A 26,564-nucleotide genomic window follows, 5' to 3' on the forward strand; every position below is an offset into this window, starting at 1 on the left:
TAAAACTTACAAAAGAAATGATGAACTTCATATTAAATAAAATTATATTATATAAAGATAAAATTAAAACTTAAATGAACAATTTTCTGAAAAATAAAATAAAAAGCAAATATATATGATAATTTTCAAACTATGTGATTGTTCATTTTGATTATAATCAATCCCTAGTTAAATTTGGAAGTAGTGAGTGAATAAGAGACAATGTAAAGAACACAAAACTATCTCTTGATATCGGAATCAATTAAACATGCACTCCACAAAAAAATAAAAATAAAAATAAAAATAAAAAATTAATTGAGAACCATACATATATAGAGAGATTCCTTGTTGCTTTGACTATTCATGCATCTCCTTGCCTAGCTAAGTCCGCATGAAAAGATTGGCATTATTATTATTATTATTATTATTATTATGAAGAAGAAGAAGACCATATATAATTGGACAAGTGTACAGCAAGAAGGAAGAAAGCCAAGTAGAAACGCCTCTCTGCACTCATGCATGAAATTAGAGACTCTTGTGTTTTCAATCAATCAATTCTATGAATGTTGCTTCTTCAATTAGGCATTATTTGAGTATATATCTGATTAATGCTTATTGTTCACACCAAATAAATTTGTTGAACTATGACTTTTCAAGATAAACTCCACATCTAATCACAATAATATGAATGTTTACATTACTTAAAAGAAATTGTATTTATAAAAACTATTTTAAAAAAATAACATTGATGCATGAAAGTACGTGAGCTAGCTTCTTTCTATATTAATGTGAACTAAAGGCGAAGGTGCATCGCAACATGCAATCCTTTCTAATAATACTTGAGAGATTTTCTATAATTAAGTACTATACTAGTGCACACACCCCAAAGTATTAAGACAGTATAATTAAGAAGAGAATTAATAAACTATAATAGTGTTCATTTCTACAGTAACACATATATGAGATATAGTTCCCAACATCACAATGAGACCTAAGTTATAAATATTATAGCATCAACCAAACACAACAAACCTACTAATGTAGTGCCTTGATATATATATATACATATAATAATAATTAATAACTCTGGTCTAATTAACTTAATAGTAATATATATATATAGGTAATTATATTTATATGCTGCTTACATTAATTAAACAGCCTCTCCATGTTTTTTGTGTAAGCAAGCAAGCTGTCTTGAATAGGAAATTAAAGGAAGGTGATGCATGCCTTGACATAGACTTGGAAATGGTGGATTAATGCCATGGACCACGCTTTTCTTCTTATTAGCCATGCATGTATGTGTACGATGTCCAAATTTCTAATGTCTATCATCTTTTGAGAAACTGGTTATAAATATATATATATATATATATATATATATGGCTTGTTAATCTCATACAAATTAAAATGAGAACTTATATGTTTTGAGAGTGTTTGATTAAAAGTGTCCACTTTAAAATTCATTTGAGAGATTAATTCAGTAAATTTATTCAGAACCACTTCACATGGATTATTAGATTGAGATTGTCCAATGTGATAGGCATGCAAGAGAAGGTTGATATAAATTTAATATAAGTATATATATATATATATATTCATACATAAAAGGTTTTTGGATGGATTTTATATATATATATATATAAATTCATAAAAAAATAAAGATTTTGGATGGATTTAGACACTTGAGCCACCCTCCCTAATATAAAGAGAGAGAGAGCCAAAATCAAGTCTCAAGTGGCATAAGTCTCATGGTTGATGGTTGTGATTAAGAAACCTCCTAATAATAAGATAGGGAGAGTGAGGGACCTCTACTTCTATTTGTGAATATCATTGTCCCACAGTTACACATTGAAACTGTTATTCCAACTTGTCAGTGTATCATGTTTTGGAATAAATAAATACTTGGAAACTTAAACAAGAGATCATGTATAAGTTCTCTACAACTCTTCTTCTGTTCCACTGTCATTCTCTTCTATTGCGTCACAATGAGAGAGAAAAGAGTGTAAACTAGTCAATCTTTGGTACTAAAACTGGTCATTAATTATCAGCAACAAAAATAAGTGGGCCTTTAGAAGTTAACCAGTTAGTCCAAGGATTTGTCTCTTTACTTCGTTAGTACAATGATAGAAAGGTGACATCTCACCAAAGCATCATGCACTCTTAAGGAACATAAGAAAGGGACGGCCTCAATTTAATCACCAATTAAAAATTTCAACAGATGATTATCTGTTAGATTGAAATTGAAAAAACCAGAATATATCAAGGAATAATACTGTTTACTGCTGTTAACTGGCATTACAACCAAATAAAATTGGCCCATATCATGATTACAAGAAAAGAAAATTATGACTCAAAGAAACACAGGTTCATATACCATCAACTTCTTCATCACATCCATAAAGCAACAAGATCAAGTTTATATTTATAAAAGACAGTTAACGAGAAAAATCATTGGCATGGAGAGGAACTGAATTAATTGTTGTCACCATTACTTTGCATGCTAAAAACCTTGATTTATACACACAACTAGAATTTTCCATAATAACTAGTAATCCCCTGCTCCTAGCTCTTTCATTGAGTCGTCGATATTGCCCATGTCTTTCATTCACATCTCCGAAAAAATATTTAATGAAGAAAACTGGACTTATTGGTGTCATGTACCATCATGCTCAAAAGCAGGCATGACTCTTGTGGTTTGATTTTGAGGAGGATAGAGTTCCCACAATGCTATGGTTGTATCCTCTGAGCAAGTCGCCATTAGCTTGCAATCAGTGGAGAACGATACGCCATTGCACTAATAAGACATGAGCAAAGAAAACAGAAGTGGTCACCAACATTTGACGAGGCTAATGACATTGCCCTCAGATGATATGATTCATATGAACATATAAAATAGAATATTCATGACTTGAAAAGTTTGAAACTAATATCAGATGGATTAATGGAGGTCTAATGCAACATGTAGGTAGGGTTTTGCTTTCATTCCTGTATCATGTTTTGCTTCATGTTTTACTGATAAAATCTTGAGATTTGAAAATTAAAGAGAGTTAATAGGAATATGGAGGAGGAGGAAGAACATCACAAAGCAGGAAAAATAACTCCAGCTAGAGTGCCTTCTCTTCCATTTCCATGATACATCATCTACACAGTTACTGTAAATGATATCTCGTTCCAAAATTCTTTATGGAAAAAGGTAAATTGTCAATAAACTAGAAGTTGATCAAATGAAAACACAGCCGCTTGTTACGCAATCCTAAAGTTCAGCACTATCTTCTTAGATAACAATTCTAGTGTTCCAAAATGTTTCTACTTTAGAAGCAAGTCTAAAAATCAGATGACATCCACATAATGAAAATGCCCTTAAGCATTTAAAATCATATACTTTCTTGTTTGTGATAATTTTAATAGAATGCAAGCAGCAAGTGGGTGAAAGGATGATTAAAACATGAAACAAGCCCAAATAGTTATTCTGCATCAAGAAATATGAGTCAGATATCCCGTAAGGCACTAGATGTCAAAAGTTAGAACTAGGAGTCCACAGTGAGCAGATATATGTTACAACTATAAAAATGATTCGTAATCAATATCTCCTGACAGAGTGAATCAATAGCAGTTCAAAAAAATTATTCTAACATACCGAAGCAGTATGATACTTCAGCACTGCAAGAGCATTGCCTTTACGATAATTATATACCCGTATCCTGCCATATAATAGAGTAAATTTGAATCACAAAACTTCCAAATTCTAGGAATTAATAATTTATTACAAAATATGGAAAAAATTTAACAAACAGGGCTATCGACATGCACACATCTAGTTTCTGGGTTTAAAAAGAATAAGAAATCTAAAATAATATTCAGGACAGTGTTGGATGGACATTGCCTGGTCTCTGCCTCTCACTTAGATCTAATCATAAGCTGTCATGAGCACAATATACATGGATGAAGGCAGTTTCTATGATGAATAACCATGGATTAGCAAATATTAATTGTAAATTACAAACAAGAAGGAAGCTGACCTATGATCCCATCCAGCACTTGCTGCAATTTTATTGTCTGATCTGATTGAGGTGCCTGCTATGCCAGGTCTCTCCAAATTTATCTCTTTTTTTAAAGCTAAGGAACCCTGTACCATCAGTCAAAAGGAGGGAGCACTCACATGAATCAGTTGCAGGTTGTAAGATAGAAAATTATGCATGCTAAAGATATTAAGAAAAGCTTGAGTTGACAATGTCAACAAAGCATAAGCTCAGTTGTGAGAACAAACAGTACTTTCTATTTTCTAAGCAAAAAATAAATATATAAAAGAATAACTCACCAAGCGAAAAGATTTTCATAAAAACAAACAACTAAAAATCTTCATATAATTGAACCAATTTAGATTATTTATTTATCTATTATTTTTATTCCTGATGTTCTGGAGGAGATTTTAGCTTTGCAACAGAAGAAAATCAAGGCAAGACTTATTTGGATGCCGATCAGAAGTAGTCTGAAACAATAATTGATTTTAGACTTTACTCACAATCCTCATTTTGTAGAGTAATTCTTCCAAGACATGTGAATGTCAAATGAAATCTATTACCCCTTTGAAGCAAGAGCTGCAGTGCAAACTGTGGAGCAATTCCTCCAAGATAAAAAAGGACAGTAGGGAGAAGAAAATATACAGCTGTGGATCCTTCTCTGCGAAAAACTAAAGCTGCATCGATGCAGCTTTAGTTTTTCTAAAAAATCAGAAAGCAAATCACGTTTAGTTTTCTGAATTTTACTTTACAGTTGGCTCTTTTCTCAACTCCACCCAGCAGAATAGGTATCATCAATATATTGACAACATGCTCGTAGTCTAGTCATATGTTGTTAGTTTTCTTCTAAAGTTCCTTTTAATGCAAAATTTTTCACCAACACAGATCCACTTGCACAATTAATTTGAAGCAAATTCTTCAATCATTCTCAGTACATTATCATTCAATTTGCTGCTTAGGCTATTGCATGAATTTCAGAAATGCGATAGGTAGCTAACGGAGAAGTCTTTAAGCTCATATTTGCAGGGCAGCATGCATTATATCTAATCCTCTATATTAAATCATTATGTTATATAGTTGAATCATAACATAGAAAAGCGCCCTTTATTACAAACTTTTATAAATTCAGGCCTCAAACCCCTTGTTACCTAAACCTAGTTTGTATTATGGAACAACAAAGTACAACTCACTGAGAAAAATCCAAACTCATAGACAGTCAAATACATTTTGTCATACCGTTCCGTGATCAAGACTAAATATCACAATCTTGTTATCTGCAGATCCAGAAATGCCACCAGTGCATGATCCATCAACCGATAGACTTAAAACTGCAGCAAAAAATGACAGCAATTTTACTGCTTTATATGGATGTAAGACGGTAAAGGCTTACTTCTAGAACCGATCCTGTTTCTAGAATGTAGAGAAATACTGAGAAAAATAAAAGTCGTGTACAGAATCAAGCTGATATACCAGCCTCTGAATGATGTTTTACATCAGATATGGGAACATCAGGCTTTCTTGCATCCCACAAAAGCATGCTTCCATCTTCATAACTGTCATGTGCAACACAAGGCATTGCTGAGTCTTGATAAATTAAGCTGATATCCATTATCAGAGTGTTGCAATTAATGTATTTGATCATAGAGGTTCATGTGAAGACAAAAGATCAATCAGACTTAAACAAGGCAAATGTGCATCAATACTCGAGGCTACCAGTCTATTTTACAATTTAGGGGTTGCATGACAAAATTCCTTTGCATCAAAATTTAATATTTATATGAATAAGGTGGTCTTCTCTGTGCAGGTAGAAAGACTATCCCCTCCGAATGTTGGAGAAGTAAAGGACTGCAGAGCTTGTATTTGGCCCCACACTCTAACTATTATGAGTAACAATGAGTAAATGGACCATAACACACGCTGTTGATCTCACCTGAACCTTGTATAACAGTAGACAGAGGTATTCTCTAGGTACATCAAAAAAGAAGCATCAATTGAAATCTAAAGCCTATAAGGCATACAACCTTTTTTTCCCAACTTGAAAGGTGGCAAATAAATGGTTTTTAAATCTTCTAATAAAATTTTTAGATGATGGATTATTAATATTATTTGGAACTAATAAGTTGGCTTGTTGTGGATGTTACATGGTTGGCAAAAAACATCATATAGTACAAAATTACTCAAACAATGGCAAAAGAAATCCCTAAAATCAAATAAAGTCCAACACTTGAGGAAGTTGAAGATCAGGGTCTTGGAAGGCGCATAAAAGATGACAATTGAACCCAAGAATCTAAATAGAGACATTAGTATTAGTCTCCAATTTATCAATTTTTTTAATCAGTGATGTCCTCAATGGAAAGGAAAAAGCCCATACCCTGACAATAGATTTAGAAATCCCTGGGACTCGGCTGGCGAAAATGCTTGCACTGCCATACACATTCCTGCAACAGGTGACTAGATGGGCAATTGTCAGCTATGTAGAAGTAAGGAACATAATGACTCCTAGACAGGTAGCATCCAAGAAGTTGATGTGTTTAATAAGTCTATATGTGTTGGCTTTAGGAAAACCAAAGCTTAGTTTTTGTCACTAGATGTAAGAATATTAAAGATCTTGTAACATGAGCTGGAAAGTAAAGACATTGTTCGGCCAAAAAAAAAGGGAAGGTGATCAAATACCAAATCATGAAAAATGTCCAAGGAAAAAAAGGACAATTGTGAATCTTGTTGAATGTATTGCTTTCGTAAGTGACTTCAGACTATGATTTTTCAAGTTATTTAAATTAAAAAACCATTGTTCAGCCAAAAATTTGCTTCACCCAATAGTGCAAAAACCAAACTCCTCCGGTAAAGGAATACAATTATAAAGCACAATACACACACACACATATCAAGAAGACACCTTTGTGTTTTTTGTGGTGTTCCATTGAAGGCATATTTTGAGCCTTGGGCAAGCTTATTACTTTTTCTCCAGCACTGACATCCCAAAGTTCAACCTATACATATCAAAGTAGAATGTCACAAACTGGTAATAAAAGGAACAAATATAGCCGCTTTCTAAACTGAAAGCACCCAAACAGACTACTCAGCTAAGTAAGCCTATAAAATATATACAGTTACCTGAGAAGGTTCCTCGCCAGCCAATGCCATAATGTTTCGTCCTTCATCAGAGACAAATAGTTCAAGGAAGTGTATAAAAGGGTAAATAAATAACGAACAGAGTAAAAGAAAAAAATTCAGCACTAAGTTATCGACCACAAACTGCCTAAAAACATCAAATAAGAATTACTTGCATGAGCAAAAAAACTGAAATAATAACAGAAAGACTCTAAAAAGGAAAATTAGAGCTTGTACATGAATAAACATAAATAAATTTGAGGAAAAGTTTGTGTCTTACAGAAAATCATTCTATTTTTAACACACTCATAGCATTGCTGAAACCAATTTAACAAAAGTATGTGGCATATCAGAAAAGAAAGAAACATGCAGTGATCATAATTTACCACAGTTTAATAATCGAGTCACATGATAATTTTGCCATCACAACTGTTTTATGTTTTTAATCAATATAGAATCATAATAGTGTTGAAAGAAAGGAAAAACTTGAAAAGAAACCATGAAAGATGTACAATTGTCTCCAATGAAATGCCCAAAAAGTCACAATAATGGCAGATACAAACATAACTGCAACAGAGCCAAATGCATATTCAAACCTCCCATTGGGGATGAAGATTTAGCAGGGACATCTCTTTCATCTTCCTTCAACTCAGCAGTTGAAAAACCAGTCTCCACCAGTCCAATAGGAGACTTCACCAGAGAAATCTTGCAGAAATGATAAGTATTCGTCCTCAATGTAACCAAAGGTTTCCTGGAAACAAATGCAGATCACACTCACAAATAAAAATTAAGACCATCCCTTGGAAAATTTGAAACTTTAATAAAACTAAGACAAGATAACCGCGAGTACTTGGAGAGGCCGCCGTCCTCGATCGCCCAGCACTTGACTGTGCCATCCCTTCCTTGACTGTGCCAATCATAGAATTCCCCTAAAATTATCCAACGAACAAGAAAAGCAGCAAACGTAACAAGACCGCAGCTTGAAAGAAGGAAGACAATACCTGATTACTCTGTCCCCAGTAGAAGCACTCGTGGCCACGGAGTAGACACCCGCCGCACCACCGTGAGCCCTTGAAACACCAATGAAGAAGACCATATGAAATCATAAAAAAAAAAGATCAAAAGGAACGGCGCTACTGAAGATGAGGGACGGTTATACCAGGTGGAGGAGAGAGTTCGGTGCTGGACTGTGTCCCATACGCGGAGCTCACCATCAGCAGCGCTGGGATCGAATTCAAAGAAGAACGGTGAAGAAGGGAGCGATGATGAGTGAGGTGCGAGAGAAGGGGTTAGTTGGTTACCCGGAGAAGAGGAGGGGGAGGGAGGAGTGGAAGCAGACGTCCATGACGGAGGCGCGGTGGCCGCGGAGGACCGCCACCGCGTCGGGCGGCGGGCCGCCTCGTGCTCTTGCTGCTCGCCATTGCTACTTGTCGCTGCTCCCGGATTCGCGAACTCGAACTTCTCTTTCCTGTTTACGAAGTACCCCTCCGCAAAGTTGGAAATTATTTCTTCATATGACAAATGAAAGTGAAAAGTGGATTTGATTAATTAAATAAAGCCATCATTTGAAAATGCGCCAAGTTATTATTATTATTATTTTTTTCTTTATTTATTTTTTTAACAAAAGAGTCGCACTGTTTACAGTACTATTTATACACTATTCACCCGGGATTTTTATACAATTCTCATATTGTACATAAACTGTACATCCTGCTCAGTAATGCTTTTCAGATCTGTTTATATTCATATAAAAAAAGCGTACTATTGTCTATTATTGACAAAAGAAAAGTAAAGAGCTCGAAGCTAAGTAAAAAAAGAACGACCTTTTCATGAACAACAAAACATCAGCAATATTATTCTCTTCTCTAGAAATGGTGATAAAAGAGGTGTTCGGGAACTTTATTTGTTTTTGAAAAACTTGCATCTTAACTAGTAAGATTGGGAAGATGAGTACACCGAAATATAGATACTAAATTTTCATGTAAATTTAATTTGTTTTAAAATCAATTTTTAGGCCCTCATCTTACATATGAAGATGCTTCCATAATCAAACACAACTACAGACCCAAAATAAATCAAACCAAATGGGCTGAGTACAACACTCATATTTTGAAACTCTTGTCTAATATTCACATGGTTTCATTCATGCTTCAATCAAACACTCAAGAATAACAAGAAGCAAGGAGCGTCTTGAAAGAGGAAGAGTTATTCTAGGTTTAAGATTTGCCAGACTTCACATGCATCAGTCAAATAGTAAAACGCTTTTAATGTACTTGACATTCAATTTAGAGAAGGAAGGTGATGAAATGCATGGCTAGTAAAGTTCTGTGTTCTTCCAGCACTTTCACCAATATTCTCATTGAAATCAAGCATAAAGGTCAATTCCCCAGAATTTGGCTGGCTGATTTGTGCGGTATTTTCGATCGAGAGCACGGATCTTATCCATGTCCTCCTCGGAGATTGAGAAATCAAACACCTGGAAATTTTCCTCTAGTCTCTCCACCCTCGATGACTTTGGAATGACTACAGTGTTTTCTCTGGATTCCCCACCGAAGAACAAGCTGCCCCGGTGTCTTGTTATATTTCTCTGCTAAAGCCTGACACATTGCCAAAGAAAGAAGAGAAGAGTAAGTTGTATTCATCCATTCTGATCAGCACTAAGAATTCTTATGCAAAGGTAAAACTAATAAAACTAGGCTTACTTGGAGCACAGGATCATCCAGGCAAGAAACAGTACCAAACCATTCAGTGTTAGCAGTAGAACCGCCGAGGGGTGTGTGAGCAGTGACACAGATCCCATGCTTTTGACAGAACTTGACCAGAGATTCACGTTGGAAATAAGGATGAGTTTCAATCTGGTTAACTGCAGGCTTGATTTTAGAATATGCCAGACAATCTCTTGTGAGAAAGATGTCATAGTTGCTGCACAAACATTGGATCACAAAACAGTTGTTTGAGATTGATATAAATTGAAATAAAAAATAAATTCAAGATAATAGTACAAGTCAATGTTATATTGTGACATGTAACAAATGAAGATGTGTGTGTGTGCGCGCGCATGTTGTGCGTAAGAAGATGGCCTAGCCAGATGAATATACAGAAACTGTTTAAAGGTAATACAAGGTAAAAGTCACTTCAAGAAATTGTTATTAAAGATCTTCAACGAGCATAAGAAATTTCTTTTTTATGGTGAACCAATCTTATACAATCTGAGGGTTCTTTGAATATACTATTATTCACCTAAGGGAACATAACAACTATCTTATACTAGTTTTATTATGAAACATCTGTATGTTTAATTTATACTTCTATCTAAATCAATAATACAAGAATCTGCATTACAAGAATCTGCATTATAATCTTTGGTTCAATACAACATAAATATCTGAATTTTTTTATTTTTACATTTAAAAGCTGAAGCAAGAGTTGGTACCATGGACGTAACTTACTAGAATGGTTAGATACATGATATAGTCATGCGTCAAATACTAAATGTTGAAACATTGCACAGGCTCAATCTTGAAAATGGGTCAATATGAGAAAAGGATCAATACAGTATAAATGAAGATTATCAACAGCGCTTCACCATCTACTTAGATGGCTAAGTCTAATCTTTACTTCTTTGATGGGAATGAAGTCATCAAGACAAAAGTTTAAAAACAGACAAAGAAAAAATGAAGTGACAAATTAACAGAATAAAAGGGCAAGAAGTTTTTACACTAGGTTAGAATTTTTTCTATAAGAGATTGTAAGGCAATTGAGATAATTGAAGTACAGAGATCCAAAGTAAAAGATAATCCAACGGGTGCCTGAAGCATGAAACAAAAGTTAAGAAATCAAAGTAACATAGTAAAACCATTCTTATGATCTAACCTGATCCCAATACTGCGAACCAATCCCTTGGAAACAAGATCTTCCATAGCATGCCATGTAGTCTCCAAGGATATGGTTGTATCTATGTCTAGCACACCATCTTCACCAAGAGCACTGTCAGTTGTCCCAACACCTGCAATTACACAGAAAAGAAGCAAGCTAGGTAAGGTAAGAAAAGGAATATGGCTCAATTTAGCAAAAATCTATCAATCCACAGCTTAAGAAGAATGATATGATAGTTAGGGCACCAGTGTGTCTTGTGGCTACTGGGAAGTGGACAAGGTATAAATCTAGATATTCAAGTTGGAGTTTCTTCAGACTATCCTGGCAGGCCTCAAGGACATGCCCATGATCAGAGTTCCAAAGCTGCCCAAACAGATTGACGATTAGTTAATGGAAGGCTTAAAAGCATGCAGAGAGTAATTTATCCTCACAGACTGAGTATGTGCTCAAGTAATATATTTACCTTAGTGGTGATGAAAAGGTCTTCTCTTTTTACAAGCCCGCTCTGAAAAGCCTCTGAAAATGCTTCACCCACTTCAGCCTCATTCTTGTAATCAGCTGTTGGCATTCTTCATTTGTCAAGCAACAAGAAAATAGCAATACTTGTAGAATTTAAGACATTCTTCTTTCCTTGAAAAATTAGATATGAACTCCACACACGGTATGTTGCCAGGCATTTAAAAGGTTATAACTAATATTCAGTGCAGGACAAAGCAAAATCCATTTTATGAGGCTAATAGCCAATGGGAATCATTTTCACCTATGTCACAGTAGAAAAGCTTACCATAGTTTGATTTTAGTGAGCAATCAATGACAGGAGAAAATAAAGTTCACTGCTATTATGAAAATGGTATTCTGGTTTAAAGAGAAGGCGACTAGACCAAATAATAGCCATTATGTGATGTCCACATATGAAGGTGAGAAATTCTTCTGTTAGACCAAAACCAGCAGGTAAAATTCCAATAATTTTAAAACATATATCTTCCAACTAAAATGATTACATATGAAGCAGCATAATTTCTCATTCAAAACTATTCCTACACTGGAAATTCAGGTAACCATATGTCGCAACGAATGAGAGTTGGACCACCTATAAACCTAATATATACACAACAATTTCAAGTTTGGACTTGATTGGCAGTATATGAAGCAAATGAAAAGTATGGTATACCTCATATGATGTTCATGAACACAAGCTTCAACCACCCCATCCCCCTTTCGCCTTCCTGCTTTCATATTTCTCCTTACAGACAAAAAAACTTGTCCTACCAACCCATCACCATTCTCTTGGCAATGATGTAATGCTTATGCTTGTGAAAATCAACGAGCATGGAAATTTTCACATTGATTATTTGATTATGGTGACAATGAAGAACTTAATTATAGCTGTGTGTGTGTGTGGAGCCCTTGCTAACAAGTTCATAGATCAAACAGTGAACTGTAAATCTCATCTAAACAGACATTAGGAACAGAGATATCAAGGTTTGGTAATTAAAAAACTGCTACTCTCCATAATCCCATTTAATGAGTATTGAATTACTTTTTGATAATAGAATAGGAAAACAGTCTAATAAGTATTCAGTGTCATAATTCAATAAGGGAAATCCAAGAAAAAGGTGACATGGTGATGACATTTCCAAGTCATCAGAATTTAAAAGCATGCAATTTTCAACTGCCAATATAAGTGATTTTATTGTATTCTATACATGTCATGAACTAAAACCCAAAAATAACCAAGATTGCACAAGGACATCATCGCCAAAAACTAAGAAGTGGGATACTATTACCCATCAAACATAGAAAATTAGAAACTTGATTTCTAAAACCAACATTAGACATCAGAGATTACGACCTCATCTTATGATCTCTGTTCACCACCATATCAACCAATGTTACAGACATTAGTACTCTGCATATCACGAACTAGCACTCTAATAACTAAAAGTTTACACAAGGACATCATCACCAAAACCAAAAAGAAAACCTAATAACAAATAAGAGGTTGGAGACCATTAGGTATCAAATATAGAAATCTCCAAACTTGATTCCCAAAAGCAAAGCTAAAAAATCAAAAATTTCAACTTGATACTAAAACCAAAGTTCATTAGACTGAGGAAAAGCTGATTTTTTTTTTTACGACAAGATATAAAAGCAATTGAACTCTTGCAAATGAATCTGTACATGTACATCAAGAATAGAAGAAAAAAAACATATTAATTAAACAAGATATATAGAAAAACAATGGATCAAAGAAAAAGATAGAATGAGTGAGATACCAGCACAATCGAATTGGCGATAACCAATCTTGATTGAGGATTGGAGAAGGTGACGGATGGACTTGCCTTCCATCCTCCACACACCGAGCCCGATGATTGGCATCTTGTGCCCACTGTTCAATGTGATCGCCGTCGCCATTGCTGCCGTCTGACCTCTCTCTCTCTCTCTCTCTCGAGTGGAGAAATGAAGCTGGGTGCCGGCTAAAGATGCAACCTTTGGATTCTATCTAATTTATTTAGTTATTTATTTATTTATTTTTGGAGCAGCTCAATATTCATCCCATTCCCATTATTATCAGTAACTACTAACAATAAATTTTAAATTTTGTCAACAATCAAATGATCTATTGGTATTTGAGTCCCTCAGTAGAGCCTCTTGACCGAGTGATGAGCGTTCAATTTTCGACTGAGAACACATTTTTGGGAGATGTGAGCGGTGATTGTGTGCGAGTGGTCCCAGTGCCCTCGTACTTAGGCCCCGCCCCCACTTGTTCCACCGAGACTTGTTTATGCCTTTGACTGTACCGTTTAATAGAGCCTTAGGGCTATCTGTACCTCTTGTAAAAAAAACAATGAATTTTAAACTTTACTTTTTTTTTATTTTTGCACCAAAAAAATAAAAAATAAAAACTTCTTTTCTGTAATAAATTATTATTATTAAAGGAATTTATATTTATTGTGTAGCTAAAATATAAGACCATTTCTAAGAGATTTTGATGTACAAAACCATTCTCATCTTCAAATTGATACCTTTCTAGTCAATTTTTATTTGTCATATTTTAAAAGTTTTTTTTATTTTTTTATTTGTTCATTTGAAAATTTATAAAATATTATCTTTTAAAATTTATCTCTTATATTTAATGTAATTTACAAATTTTAATAAATCATTTACATCGTACACATTCCATTTAATTATATTTTAAATTTAAGTAATTTCGGAAAGTTAATATAATTTTTTATAAATTTTAAATTACTAACTAATTTTAACCGAGTTTCTTAATTCATATAAATTAATTAAAATAGACAAATAAAAAATACAGCAAGAGTAACAATTTTATTTTATTTTATTAGTATTATTATTTTTTTATTTTTTGCCAATTCCCACCAAATTTTCAAAGCATGCCCAAATCAAGCTTTGAGGACACTGAATCATATAAAAGACCTATAAATTAATCAATCAATAATGAAAAACATTGTGTGTGTGTGTGTGTGTGTGTGAGAGAGAGAGAGAGAGAGAGAGATATAGAAGATAGCCCAGCCCAACAACAGTCCAATATACTTGCCAAGGGGCATGAGCATATATGCTCAAAAACGTCCTATTTTGGATTTTCTGTTTGCAACTAATTAAGTGTATGTTTTGGTTTTATAAAATCTGGGTCCAGCCCAGCTTTAGACAATGACGCATGAGGCCCAGCTTTAGACAATTACAAAGTGGAGAAGTAAAGGTATTGAAGCAAAAAAACAAGTGAAAAAGTGCAAAGAAAACAACGAACCAGATCCCTTTGTCTAGCCATCAGATATGAGATATGGCTATAAGGTTATCTCATGAACAAGTGATTCTTTAGCCTTTTAAAACAACAAGAAGGAATAACATTCTCCTATATGGATATATAAGCATACACAAGTATGCTTATATATATATATATCATACAGTTAAGTCTAATTAATGTGTAAAGCTCTAATCAAAAACGTTCACAAACAATAGAGTTGAACACAAAATAAAAATGGCTGATGGAACAGCCAACAACAATTCACAGCGTTTCTTTGAAGATTTTAACCCACGGAGTGAATGGGTTCATGAGGAGAAGGGTGACATTCTCATCATTGATGTTTCAGGTTTAAGTTTATTATTATTTTTTTTAACTTTTTTTTTTATATAGTTGATATAATAATATATGACCACAGTAACATACCATGAAAAAAAAAATGTCATTTTATGTGGTGCTATGTCAATATCCAGGGTTTACAAAAGATCAGCTGAAAGTTTTCTTTGAAACAAATGGAAGGATAAGTGTGAGTGGAGAACGGTTAGTTGAAGGCAAGAAATGGATCAAGTTCAGGAAGGAGTTTAGCAAGCCAGATAACTGTGATGTCAATGAAATCAAGGCAAAGTTTGATTGTGGGATACTTTACGTGATTCTGCCCAAACAGAACCAGATCCAAGACCAAGACCAAAACCAAAACCAACAAGAACAAGATGATGAAGAGCCCAAATCAAAACCAACAATAACAACAACAACAGTAACAACAGCTGCAGAAGAGTCAAATATGAGGAAAAATGATGGGAAGGAAATAATGGATTCCCAGACAAATATTACCAGCAGTGGTCCTTATGGAGAGTCAGAAGTGGTCAGGCATATTATGGGGGGCTCAGCAAGTTCAGGCATCTACTGCTGATCTTAGTTGTTGCTATACTAGTGCTAGGACTGGGAAGGAAGTTAAAAGATGAGGTATCCAAGTTTATTAAATATTGAATGTCTTTGAAGTATTATTGCCAGTTGAAAATTATCTAATAAAGATAAAACTAAAAGCTGCTTCAATGACCATACCTTAGAAACAAAGAGAAAAAAAAAAAACCTTCAAATATTTGTAGTCTCTTGTTATAATATATCACAGATAACAAAACCTGTCATCACACTCCATTCATACCCAATTTCCCAAAATCTCAAAAATAAAACTGTAGAGAAAAAGTTAAAAAAAGAAAAAGAAAAAGTCATCAATGATTCTATCCACTGCGCGCCCATCCATCTGCACCACCTCCAATGTCTACGAGAATATTCAGAACGGTGCGCGCATAATGCACGTTTCGTCTTCTTTCTACTTGACTAGAGGCCCCAGCCCGGAATCCATCAACGCACCCCACCACCACCACCACCACCACAACACCAACCAAACAAACAAATCAAGCTCAAATTTATTTAAATTCAATTCATTTCATTTCAAAGGGGGGAGAGAAGAGATATAGAACCCACCTTGTTGACAATAAAAGATGGGATGGAATCTACTGAAAGAACCCCTCTACTTAAAATGAAACATAAAAATAACTTAGCAGCAACCAAAAGACGAAGAAAAAGAAGAACTAGACGATGACGACGACCACGACCACATACTAATAAACAACTCTGAAATAGAACCAAGAAAAGATGTTCATTTGGATGGTGGTAGTGATGATGATGATACGTTACGTTACCTTCACGTCTCTCACACGTTGAGGCACCGCATGCACTCCCACTCTTCTTCGTCCTCCTCCACGCACCCGCCATCAACTTGAGACTCGTCCGAGTTGTCGTCCCCAGACATCCCAACAGCGCCCACTAAATATGGCATGGACCCGAACGCGCGAGCAAGCCCGCATGCTAGTGACTCCACGCCGTCCACCGGAACGTGCTCCTCCGCGCGGTGTTTCAGCGCGTCAAACATTAGCTCCGGAGAGTGCTGCATCATCCGCAGAACATCCGCGCACGATGGTCCAGGTGCCGCGCGGGTCACAGCAAAGCAGTGTGGACCGTCGGACTGTGAGACACGAACCACACTCGGCCCGCCGAAGAGATTGTGCAAGCCTCCCAGCGCTTCCTGGTAAGCACCCTCCGAGAAACATTCCGAGAAAATAACCTTCCGATGGGTTTGAACCGAGTTCGTGCAGCGGAAGGCTGGAACTACCCCCGATGAACTTGTCCAGCTTCCCATCGCTGTCGCAGGTGAGGTCGGATAGGATGCCGTTGACGACCGGTCGCTCGTTCAGGCGGTGGATGGGCAAGATAGGAAACAGTTGGCCAATGGCCCAGAAATCCGGCATGGAAGTGAAGATGGAGAGGTTGACGTGGTAGGTGCGTACAGGGTCGGCGGAATCCACCTCTCTGGAGACAAGGTCGCAGAGACCGTCCACGGCCACAAGATGCTCTAGGCCAAGCAGGCCTTCCTTGAACTCATCCACGCACCTCCGCTTTAGCTGTTCAGCGTACATCACGCAAGTTTGATACTCACCGCGCACCGCCGCCGCCATCAGGTTCCGGTAGTCGGCGCGCGATTCATCAGATAAGGCGTCGAAGAGGTATGCGAGATTGGGCTCGATGGAAGCCTGATCAGGGGAGGCAGCCGATATCGCTTCGAATATGAGAACAGAGTGGTGAGAAACGAGGGCACGGCCACTCTCGCTGCAGATTATAGGGTGTCGCACGGACTTGCGGTCGCAGGCGAACTGGATGGAGCGGACGATGGCGGAAGCGTACTCCACGAGGTCGTAGCCCACAGACATGTCTGAGCCGCTGGAGTGCGAACCGTCGTAGTCAATGCCGAGGCCCCCGCCAACATCAATGACGCGCATGGAGGCCCCGAGAAGGGCGAGCTCGCAGTAGATCTGGGCAGCCTCGCCGACGCCGTCGGCGAGCAGAGCAGTGGACGGGATCTGGGAACCGATGTGGAAATGCAGAAGCTGGAGACAGTCAAGCATCTCAAGGGAGTGGAGTTTGCGGGCGACCGAGAGGATCTGGGCAGTGGTGAGCCCGAACTTGCCCTTCTCGCCAGAGGTCGATCCGAAATGTCCCGCGTGTTTGGTGCGAAGCTTTGGCTCGAAGACCGACAACAGGACGGACGCCCAGCCGGCGGCTCATCTGAAGAACCATGTCCAGCTCCTCTTCTTGCTCCAGAACGATGACGGTGTTCAGATCCAGTGTACGGGCGATAAGAGCTAGAGAGATGTACTCGTGATCCTTGTAGCCGTTGCAGATCAAGAAGGCCTCCGGGCTCCCCTTCACGAGAGAGCTCATGGCCAAAAGGAGCTCCGGCTTGGATCCGGCCTCGAGGCCGAAGCGAAACGGGGAACCGAAGCGGACAACGTCCTCGACGATGAAGCGGTCCTGATTGCACTTAACGGGATAAACGCCTTGATAGTGTGCCCCGTAACCGGCGGAGCGGATGGCGCAGTCGAACGCAGAGTTGAGGGATTCGAGACGGTCCTTGAGAACGTCAGGGAGGCGGACGATGACCGGGAGAGGAAGGCCGAGGCCGCCGGACACCTTCGGGTCGGATGCCTTCTGGACGACCTTCATTAGGTCGATCTCCTGGTGGGGAAGCGTGGCCGCACCATGCGGCCGGACAGAGATATTCCCGGCAGCATTGACGGTGAAGTAGGGGGCACCCCAGCCATCGATCTTGTACAGCGCGGCGGAATGGTCAATGGACCACGGCAAGCCAGTTGGGGTCGTCGCCGCCGGTGACGGAGTACCACCGGGGAAGGTTGTCCCCGGCGCGGGAAGAGAGCCATCCCAAGCGAAGCCGTATCCAAGGGGCGGAACGGCTGCATCAACGCATGCCATGGCCGGCATCTCTTCTTCTCGATCTAAAGAATCTCAAAAATCAAAGAAGAAAAAAAAAATCTAAAATCCAATCAGACCTCGAGAAAGGGGGCTTTGAAAGCCGCCGAGGCCGGAGCCCCGGCTACCCCCCCAAAAGAAGCAGAGGGGGTTCCTAAAAGCGTTGAGAAACCCTAGCTCGCCTTCAGAGGTCCCCGAAATCCCCACGCCGGAACCTCAGAAGACGGCGTGAATCGGAGATATAGATCCAAAAAAAGAGGATGAAAGCGGAGAAAAGGGATGGGCTAGGGTTTGGAAACCCCAACCAGAACCAGATCTGAGATCCCGGAAACCCTAAACCAGACGGAAACCTAGATAATAGAAACGGACGGAGAGCCCTGAATCCAAGAGACAAGGAGAGGGATTTCAAAGACTTTGTGGCGGAAACCTAACGGCGAGGCGGAGCTTATAAGGCTATGTAAAGCTACAAGATCGGGGAGTGGGCGAGAATTGCATGAGAGGCGAGGGTCCTTTTTATAGCAAAAAAATTGCCTTTTATTTTTAATTAATAATAATAATAATAATAATATTTATTTTATAGATATGTTACATAAAGAAGAAAAATAAATAAATTAAAATATCTGTGGAACTCTAACGCTTTTCCATTCTGGTTTTTTTTTATATTAATTAATTAATTAATTTTTGGAAAAATTAAATATAGAGAGAGAGAGAAAGAGATTCTGAAAACCATCTTACTGCATCGAGTTGCCGCGTGGCGGTTAGGGGGCCCACGGGCCGGAAGCCCAGGTTCTGCCGCACTCGTGATAAATCAGCAATCTTTCACAAAGAGAGAGATGTTATCTAGAGAACGCGCTGGTGGGGTGGGCCCGGGTGCTGTCAGCGATGACTCTTTAACGGTCCAGATCAAACCACGTTTGTGATTCCATGGTTTCAACCCCGAATATTGACGATCGTTTTGAACGCGTTTTCCTTTACATTCTCATTTATTTTATATACTAACTTTACTATAAAATTAATTAAATCGTGGTTTATATGTTTTCATTAGAATTTTCTTTCTATTAATTTAATTTACCCAAAAATATATATATATATATATATATACATATCAAACCAAATTGTTCTATTTATGGAAGCATGCATGACAGAATACCAACTTGTCTTTTCTTTTCTTTTTTTCTTTTCTTTTTTTATTAAAAAAAAAAAAACTAATGAGTCTGGTCAGAGTTTTCTTCTTGCCATCCAAGAAATTGCAAATTCTGATACACCATTTAAACTTTACATCCTCTCTTAATATAAAATCACATCCAATTAGACCAACGGCCTAATCAAGCAAACAAAATTGCATATTTTATGCCATGTACTTGATATTTGTGTCCACAAAAATCACATGCGGTTCGGTTATAATTTATCACAAAATATTCTAGAGTTAAAGGGTTTAAAATTTTATTCCTAAAAAATTAGTCATGTATTTTATATAAAAACTCAGTGCATTGATCATGTTGTAGGTCTTTTGTAAAAGAAACATCTTTTTTTTTTTCCTCTAAAATTTTATGATAAGAAAAAATTTATTTCTAGAGGTCATTCAATCATAATGTATCGTCATTCCTAACTGTCTACTCAATAACGTTTGCCGTTAAATAAATTCAACTAGAAACAATAAATAACCTACTTAATTTTATTATTCCGCATATTTAAAGCAAAATATTGAAACTTAAATTTCTACCAAATTGATATCAGGTCATTTGTAATTTAATCTTTATATCAGTGACATCGTCGGATAATTTTTTTATTCAAAAACTATAGGCATGAAAATGACAATTTAATTATAAATTATGTTTCTGTTGAAAAATACAAGGCATTATTTTCAATTCGATCTGTTTTGATAAAGAGCTAACCAAATGAATTCCTTGAGATGGGCCGGGCTGATCAACCCCAGGCCCGAGTGATTAAATTTCATGATTATAAAATTTTCAAAACCTAATTCGCTAATTTATTCGTTTCACTAGACAAAAACTAGATTTGTTCTGTGGAAAAATATAATAATTTTCTTATACAGTATATATATATTTCATATAACAATGTACAAAATAGAATTTTTATTTTTTTTTTATAAATACAATAAATATAGTTAGTTAAAAGTTTGCGTATGGGTTTGAAAGTGATATCATCCAGTCGGTGTACTTTTACCCAGTACCGCTGGATTAAGACTGTAAACCTAAACGAACATCAAGAACTTATTACCATTATTTATATTTAATAGGACGTGGATATTTTGTACAAAGTCATTTTTTTAATTGGGACCAACATAATTAAGTTATATAGACTTTTGGTTATTTTTATTTTTTCATCTGAAAATTTCTTTTCACATGCAGAATAACTGTAGCAACAACAAATGCATCTTATTATTTTATAAAAATATATCATATAATATAACATATTAAAAAATTTATTATATAAATAAATTTTGAAATATATTTTCCAATAACAAAAAAGTACAAATTATTTTTTACAAAATCGACAAAAAAAAATACAAAAATGCACAAGTTATAATAACTTAATTGATTTTATATGAATAAACCTTCCCCATGTAATTTTTTAGAGAAGAATAATCTAAGAGACTCAAACTTAAAACCTCTTAATAAAAAAAATCGAAAGGATAAGTAGTTATTACTATCGTTTTATAATAAACACAAGCATCTTTCACCTAAATTTTTTGAGAAAAAGCTGCAGTCTGAAAGCTCGAAAGCGAACACGTGGGAGCCCGCACTACCACCAAACCGCTGCCTCACCTTAGGGCGAGATCGGGGATCGAACTCGGGAAACCATGCTCGATATTTTAGATAAACACTCTATATAAAGGATCCTATGCCAATAGAATAAAAGGTCGTTGGCCCTTCACTTAAACTTACGAAGGACCATTTATTATTAAGCAAGAGATAGATAAAATAAATAAATAAAAGACAAGATGGGGGGAAGGTGGTTAAAATAAAATATCATGTGAGACATGCACGTGAGGCCCACGGTGCTGAGTTGAGTGTGAGAGATGGTCAATGAATTGGCCTTTCGATGGTTGAACCGGACGTGTCCCCACCTCCACAACGCCTTGGTTTACCCGCAAGCACCCCCACTCATCCAACGGCTGACATGCCACTGCCATCAGATACTCAGATCAAAACGGCTGTCAAAGTGCCACGATGTACGTCCATGAACTTTCGTGGTTGTTTCGCTTGGGGTCCATTTTTTTATCTTTTTTTATTTTTGTTTTGAATTTGTTGTGGTTTTTGTGGACCAGGTCTTGCATGTGTTGAGCCCAACCACATGTCTTAGGGGGCGTTCATTTCAGGAAAAATAGGGGGAAGTGAGGGGAAATGGTCTGACTTCCTCCACTTCGCTGCTTTATTTACGTCGTTTTGAAGTGGAGACTTGCCCCACTTCCAATCAAGTGGATTTTTGAATCCCAAGTTTCACTTCAGATTTTTTCTTGACGTGTAAGCGAGTCAATTTATAAAAACGAACTTATTTTCACTTCTAAAATCTTTTTTGAAGTCATAGAACTCCATCCAACACCTAAATCCTTTGATTCTATTCTTACTTTCGACAAATGAAGAGAAGTCCCTGGGTCGATATCACTTCCCCCACTGCAGGTTTGCAGACTTCCCTCACTTCCTGACTTCCCCTCACTTATAGTAAAATGAACGCCCCTTAAAAAAAGTTGGACTTGACTTTGGGTTCTTTATTTTGATGGTCCCACTTAACCATTTAAAAGACATGATAACCATGCTTGCATGCGTGGCTGGATTGGGGTTGTGACTGGTTAATTTGGTTGTAGCGTTTTTTTGAACTAATGGATCCTAATTTTATAGATTTTGCTATTTTTATTTCTTTTGAAAAAAATTGAATGATTTAAAACAATTAATTTATCTATTTGTGCGTGAGTGTGACTGAGTCATATTTTATCTGATCATTTTTGTAGAACACTATAAATTTCAGTAATGTTATTGGTATTAAATAATTTTTAATTATATACTATAGATAAAACCTTTTAAAATATATATATTATCCATTAAACAAGGTCTAAAATATTAAAATGGTCCTTCTATTTTTACGTTTTTCTGCCCTTTTAGTCCCTTTTAATATAAAATTCATCTTTTTGATTCTCGTATTTTTCACATTTTTATTTTTTTGGTCCCACTCCAATTGACTGATCTACCATTTTGGTCCTTCTAGTTAATAAATTAGAGTGACCAAAAATGATGAAAATGTGTAAATACGATAACCAAAATGGCGGATTTTACAAATAAATGACTAAAAAGAATAAATACAAGGACCAAAAGAATAAATTTTATATTAGAAAGACTAAAAAGACGAAAAATAAAAAATAGAGGGACCATTTTGATATTTACACCATTAAACAATGATGTTATGTCATTGTCATGTACTTTTGTATCATACGAAGTTCAAACACAAATATATATTATAAATTTTGTATTATTATTATCAATTGAGATTGGAATTAGTTATGACAAAGACTATAATTAGTTAATTAAGTGATTTTTAATTTAAATCTTTTATGCATGTGAAAAACAACTTTCTAAGACTTTTAGTACTTCTTACCTAATTAATTTAGAACTAGTGATTTTTTTTATTATTATATATTTTGTGGTTTAAACTGCTAAACAAAAGAATTCAGACGCAACGAAAGTTGTTAAGCTTTTTTATTAATCCTTTAGATTCCATTGTATTAATGATTGAAAAGGTCAATTGGATAGACATCTAAGTTTGCAAAATAAATAACACTCCTTGAAGTTGAAGCTCAACATCCACATGAATCATAAAATATATATCCAATTAATGTTTCACACACAAACACACACACACACACACATATATATAAATAATTCAATATATAATTTTTTAAAAACGAAAAAAAAAAGAGGAGATAAAAGTAGAAGATAAAGTGGTGAGAGTTGTGAGGGACTTGGCACTGTCAAGTATGAATTGGATTCTCATAAAATCATCGTCCACCACAATCAATTCAACATAAATAACACACCAATATTAAGTTCACAAAATGGTGGGTGGTCCCTTCTTTTTTCTTATTCAATTCTTCATATATATATATATATATAATATGCACATTTGAACCACCTTTTTTTTATAAAATAAATACAGGGATCATGAGGGAAACTAGTCTCGTAAAAATATTGATTTGGGAAAAAATGAAATACTAACACTCATTATTGTAAAATAGTTCAATCATATATTTAATTTTAAATTAAGAGTTATCTGAAACTCTAATTAAGAAGGATGATTACCTAAATAAAGTGGTGCACTTTTGCTTTATTATGATAGCAGTTAGAACAGAACAGCACTGTTAATAAAAGTTGTTATGACCTAATTAGTTAAGCTTGTTTGTTATTGGTCGTTAATTAGGTAAATTTTGCTTTTATGTAATGCTGATTACGATAGCAAAAGTGTTTTGTAACTTGAAACCCTGTTTCAAGTTGAGGATATGTTATGTACCTAAAAAAAAAAAAATTTGAGGATATGTTAAGATATGGATAGTGGGACCAAACAACGGGACATGAAATTTTAATGTTTATTTATTTATTTATTTGGAATTCACCCTTTTTTTTAAAGTTAAGGCAAACTGGATCCCATTTTAAAAATTAAAATAAAAGATTGTAGATATTGATGGAAACAGTTGGATTTCAATCTAATGGTTATGCACGGTTTAATAAATAGTATTACTGTGTTTAAAACATTTACCGTGAAAAATAAGATGTACAGTAATTTCATCTCAACTGTTCAATGAATTCAACATAGTAACTGAATTAATCTCAGCCGTTTAAATCCATTTTTACTAGACAACCCTAATGAACCAGAAACACATGGGATGCTAGAACAACCCTAATGAACTGGGTACCATGATTAACCATTATTTATGATATTGTTTATGCACTAAGATGTGCCTATCTATCACTCTTCTTTTTCTCAAATCTGGGGATGCCTTTGTGGAAGTCCCCATATGATCTTTATTCAGATATATATATTATATATATGTAAAATGTCATTTGCGGATATTTTTAGTGTTATTGTTGTCTAAAGATATTTGATGATAACCATTTGGCCATCATCTAAGAACTATTACTTATATAAAAAGTTGTGCAAAGTTACCATCATCTAATATGTAACGTACGATTTAATATTATTTGGTAATGTGTATGAAAGTGACAATAGTTTTTAGATGTAAATCTAACGACAATGAAACATTCCTAAATTTCAAATTTAAAGATGTAGTTACAGAATGCACCATCTCATATGTATATAATGAGAACAATGTACAATTAAACCTCGATACTTCATTTTATCAGTTGATAATCTTGTTATTATTTTTAATCAAACGTTGTTTGTTTTATGCATCACTATTGTTTAAAAAATAATAAAATAAAATAAAATTGGCAATTATTACGTTGGCATTAAATTTTATGCTAATAAAAAATATGTATGTTTATGAAGACTTGTATATGTTGTCAAAGTAAATAAATAAATAAATAAATAAATAAATAAATAAATTTCACCATAGGTGAAACAATATTTTTTTTATAAAACAAGCAAAATAATCAAAATATAAATGATCTCTCAAATTTAAATAAAATTCAATATTTAAGAATGAGGAACAATTATTCTTCAATTTAATTTAAACTAATATGTCTTGAAGGGCCAACCGCCAACCATTGTCTTTTAATTTGTTAGAATAGATAGAAGGGCCACCACACCCACTCTGCCTATATTCTCTCAAATTAAGAGCATTATTATGAAACAGCATCAAAGTTATATCATTGCATAGGAATCCATGAATTTAAATTATATAAAGTTTACAAATATATGTTTTTAAACAACAACACAACATCAACAACAATAATAAAAGAAAAATATACAAAAATATTTTTTTTTTAAAAAAATGAATAAGCAACAACTTCTCGATATATTTGCGCTAAATCATTTGTGTAAAATATTTGAGTCGTGCAAAAAAAATTGGTTTACACCTTAAATCACGTAAAATAAAAATTCAGATATGTTAATATTAATTTCACATTTATATTTATCATGTCATAATTTATTTAATATTTATCTAATAAATAAATAGTAATTTGATAATATTGGTGAAGTCCACATCATTTGGATTTAGTTTCCACAAAGTCTAAAAAAAGAAGCTGACCGAATACCAGGAAGCTTCAAAGAAGCTCCCAGTGCCCAAATGAAACCAATGAATCTCTCTCATGCTACACCAATCAGACACACATAATTCAGATAACATTTTTTTTTTTGCCTTTATTTTTTTGTTTAATTTAATTTTTTTTTTCTAAGTGTTTGTTTGTCATCAATGTTCTGCTACATAAATAAGTTTTTGGATTCCAATGATTGAGTCCATTGGTACAACAGAATAATTTAGCAAGATAAAATAAAAATAACTATTCTCTGTCACTTCTGATGTCATTGTTAGTTCATTTGTTCTTTATATATATATATATTTATCTCTTTCTTTCTTTAATAAGACTTATCTATATAACTAACATTTTGTTCAGTAGTGACAAGAGAGGCAATAGGTTTTGAGTTTCACATGCAAACATATGCTTTAGTTTTTTTGTCCTTTAATTGGATGCTAGCATTGATTAATTTTGTTTGTTTTTTTTCCTTTAATAAAATAAATAAATCATCAATATATATATACATTTAAAAAATAAATATAAATACACTGGATAGAGATTAGCTTTGACCGTTTATATAAAAAAAAAGACAATGGGTGTTTACCATAAATAATAATTAACTCAACAAAATTTAAGAAAAACAATGATATATAATTCAAACAAAAGTGAAATATAAATTATAGTCAAAGCTCCCAAGAGATAGTAGTTAATAAAAAAATTATTTATTTATAATAGCTCTACTAATTTTAGGTCTTAAATGTCTTCAATTAGTTTTAT

General features: G+C 35.1%; 4 protein-coding genes across 4 annotated transcripts; 1 reads left to right on the forward strand and 3 right to left on the reverse strand.

The window, feature by feature from the left end:
- Nucleotides 1-2,375: 2,375 nt before the first annotated feature.
- Nucleotides 2,376-8,594, reverse strand: LOC120272395 (protein DECREASED SIZE EXCLUSION LIMIT 1). Its single transcript, XM_039279219.1, has 13 exons — nt 8,414-8,594; nt 8,272-8,334; nt 8,114-8,182; nt 7,963-8,019; nt 7,709-7,863; nt 7,116-7,156; nt 6,898-6,991; nt 6,373-6,439; nt 5,472-5,554; nt 5,238-5,329; nt 4,002-4,108; nt 3,620-3,683; nt 2,376-2,776 (listed from the first exon to the last, which is right to left on the reverse strand). The coding sequence occupies exons 1-13, from the start codon at nt 8,455-8,457 to the stop codon at nt 2,636-2,638; spliced, it is 1,077 nt and encodes a 358-aa protein (XP_039135153.1). The 5' UTR covers nt 8,458-8,594; the 3' UTR covers nt 2,376-2,635.
- A 605-nt stretch (nt 8,595-9,199) lies between these two features.
- On the reverse strand, nt 9,200-13,487 carry LOC120272324 (NADP-dependent D-sorbitol-6-phosphate dehydrogenase-like). Its single transcript, XM_039279132.1, is given in 7 exon segments — nt 9,200-9,642; nt 9,644-9,709; nt 9,815-10,034; nt 10,986-11,118; nt 11,234-11,351; nt 11,452-11,546; nt 13,265-13,487. Coding segments are annotated over 7 exon segments (936 nt in total). The 5' UTR covers nt 13,404-13,487; the 3' UTR covers nt 9,200-9,477.
- Nucleotides 13,488-14,899: 1,412 nt separating this feature from the next.
- Nucleotides 14,900-16,025, forward strand: LOC120271991 (22.7 kDa class IV heat shock protein-like). Its single transcript, XM_039278688.1, has 2 exons — nt 14,900-15,100; nt 15,225-16,025. Exons 1-2 carry the CDS (start codon nt 14,989-14,991, stop codon nt 15,659-15,661), a joined length of 549 nt encoding a protein of 182 aa, XP_039134622.1. The 5' UTR covers nt 14,900-14,988; the 3' UTR covers nt 15,662-16,025.
- Nucleotides 16,026-16,177: 152 nt separating this feature from the next.
- Nucleotides 16,178-19,075, reverse strand: LOC120271990 (arginine decarboxylase-like). Its single transcript, XM_039278687.1, is given in 3 exon segments — nt 16,178-16,849; nt 16,851-17,828; nt 17,830-19,075. Coding segments are annotated over 3 exon segments (2,121 nt in total). The 5' UTR covers nt 18,589-19,075; the 3' UTR covers nt 16,178-16,465.
- Nucleotides 19,076-26,564: the final 7,489 nt, after the last annotated feature.

This window comes from Dioscorea cayenensis, chromosome 11 (assembly GCF_009730915.1).
Source record: "Dioscorea cayenensis subsp. rotundata cultivar TDr96_F1 chromosome 11, TDr96_F1_v2_PseudoChromosome.rev07_lg8_w22 25.fasta, whole genome shotgun sequence".
NCBI classification, from domain to species: domain Eukaryota; kingdom Viridiplantae; phylum Streptophyta; class Magnoliopsida; order Dioscoreales; family Dioscoreaceae; genus Dioscorea; species Dioscorea cayenensis.

What these genes read in the sequence shown, in the direction of transcription:
- LOC120272395 (XM_039279219.1), bottom strand. Translation starts at nt 8,457, where the DNA reads ATGGACGTCTGCTTCCACTCCTCCCTCCCCCTCCTCTTCTCCGG. An exon ending in ACTGGGGACAGAGTAATCAG is followed by an intron (nt 8,020 to 8,113) that starts GTATTGTCTTCC and finishes TGATTGGCACAG; the next exon opens with TCAAGGAAGGGATGGCACAG. An exon ending in AAAACATCATTCAGAGGCTG is followed by an intron (nt 5,330 to 5,471) that starts GTATATCAGCTT and finishes TTTTTGCTGCAG; the next exon opens with TTTTAAGTCTATCGGTTGAT.
- LOC120271991 (XM_039278688.1), top strand. Translation starts at nt 14,989, where the DNA reads ATGGCTGATGGAACAGCCAACAACAATTCACAGCGTTTCTTTGAAGAT. An exon ending in TCTCATCATTGATGTTTCAG is followed by an intron (nt 15,101 to 15,224) that starts GTTTAAGTTTAT and finishes GTCAATATCCAG; the next exon opens with GGTTTACAAAAGATCAGCTG.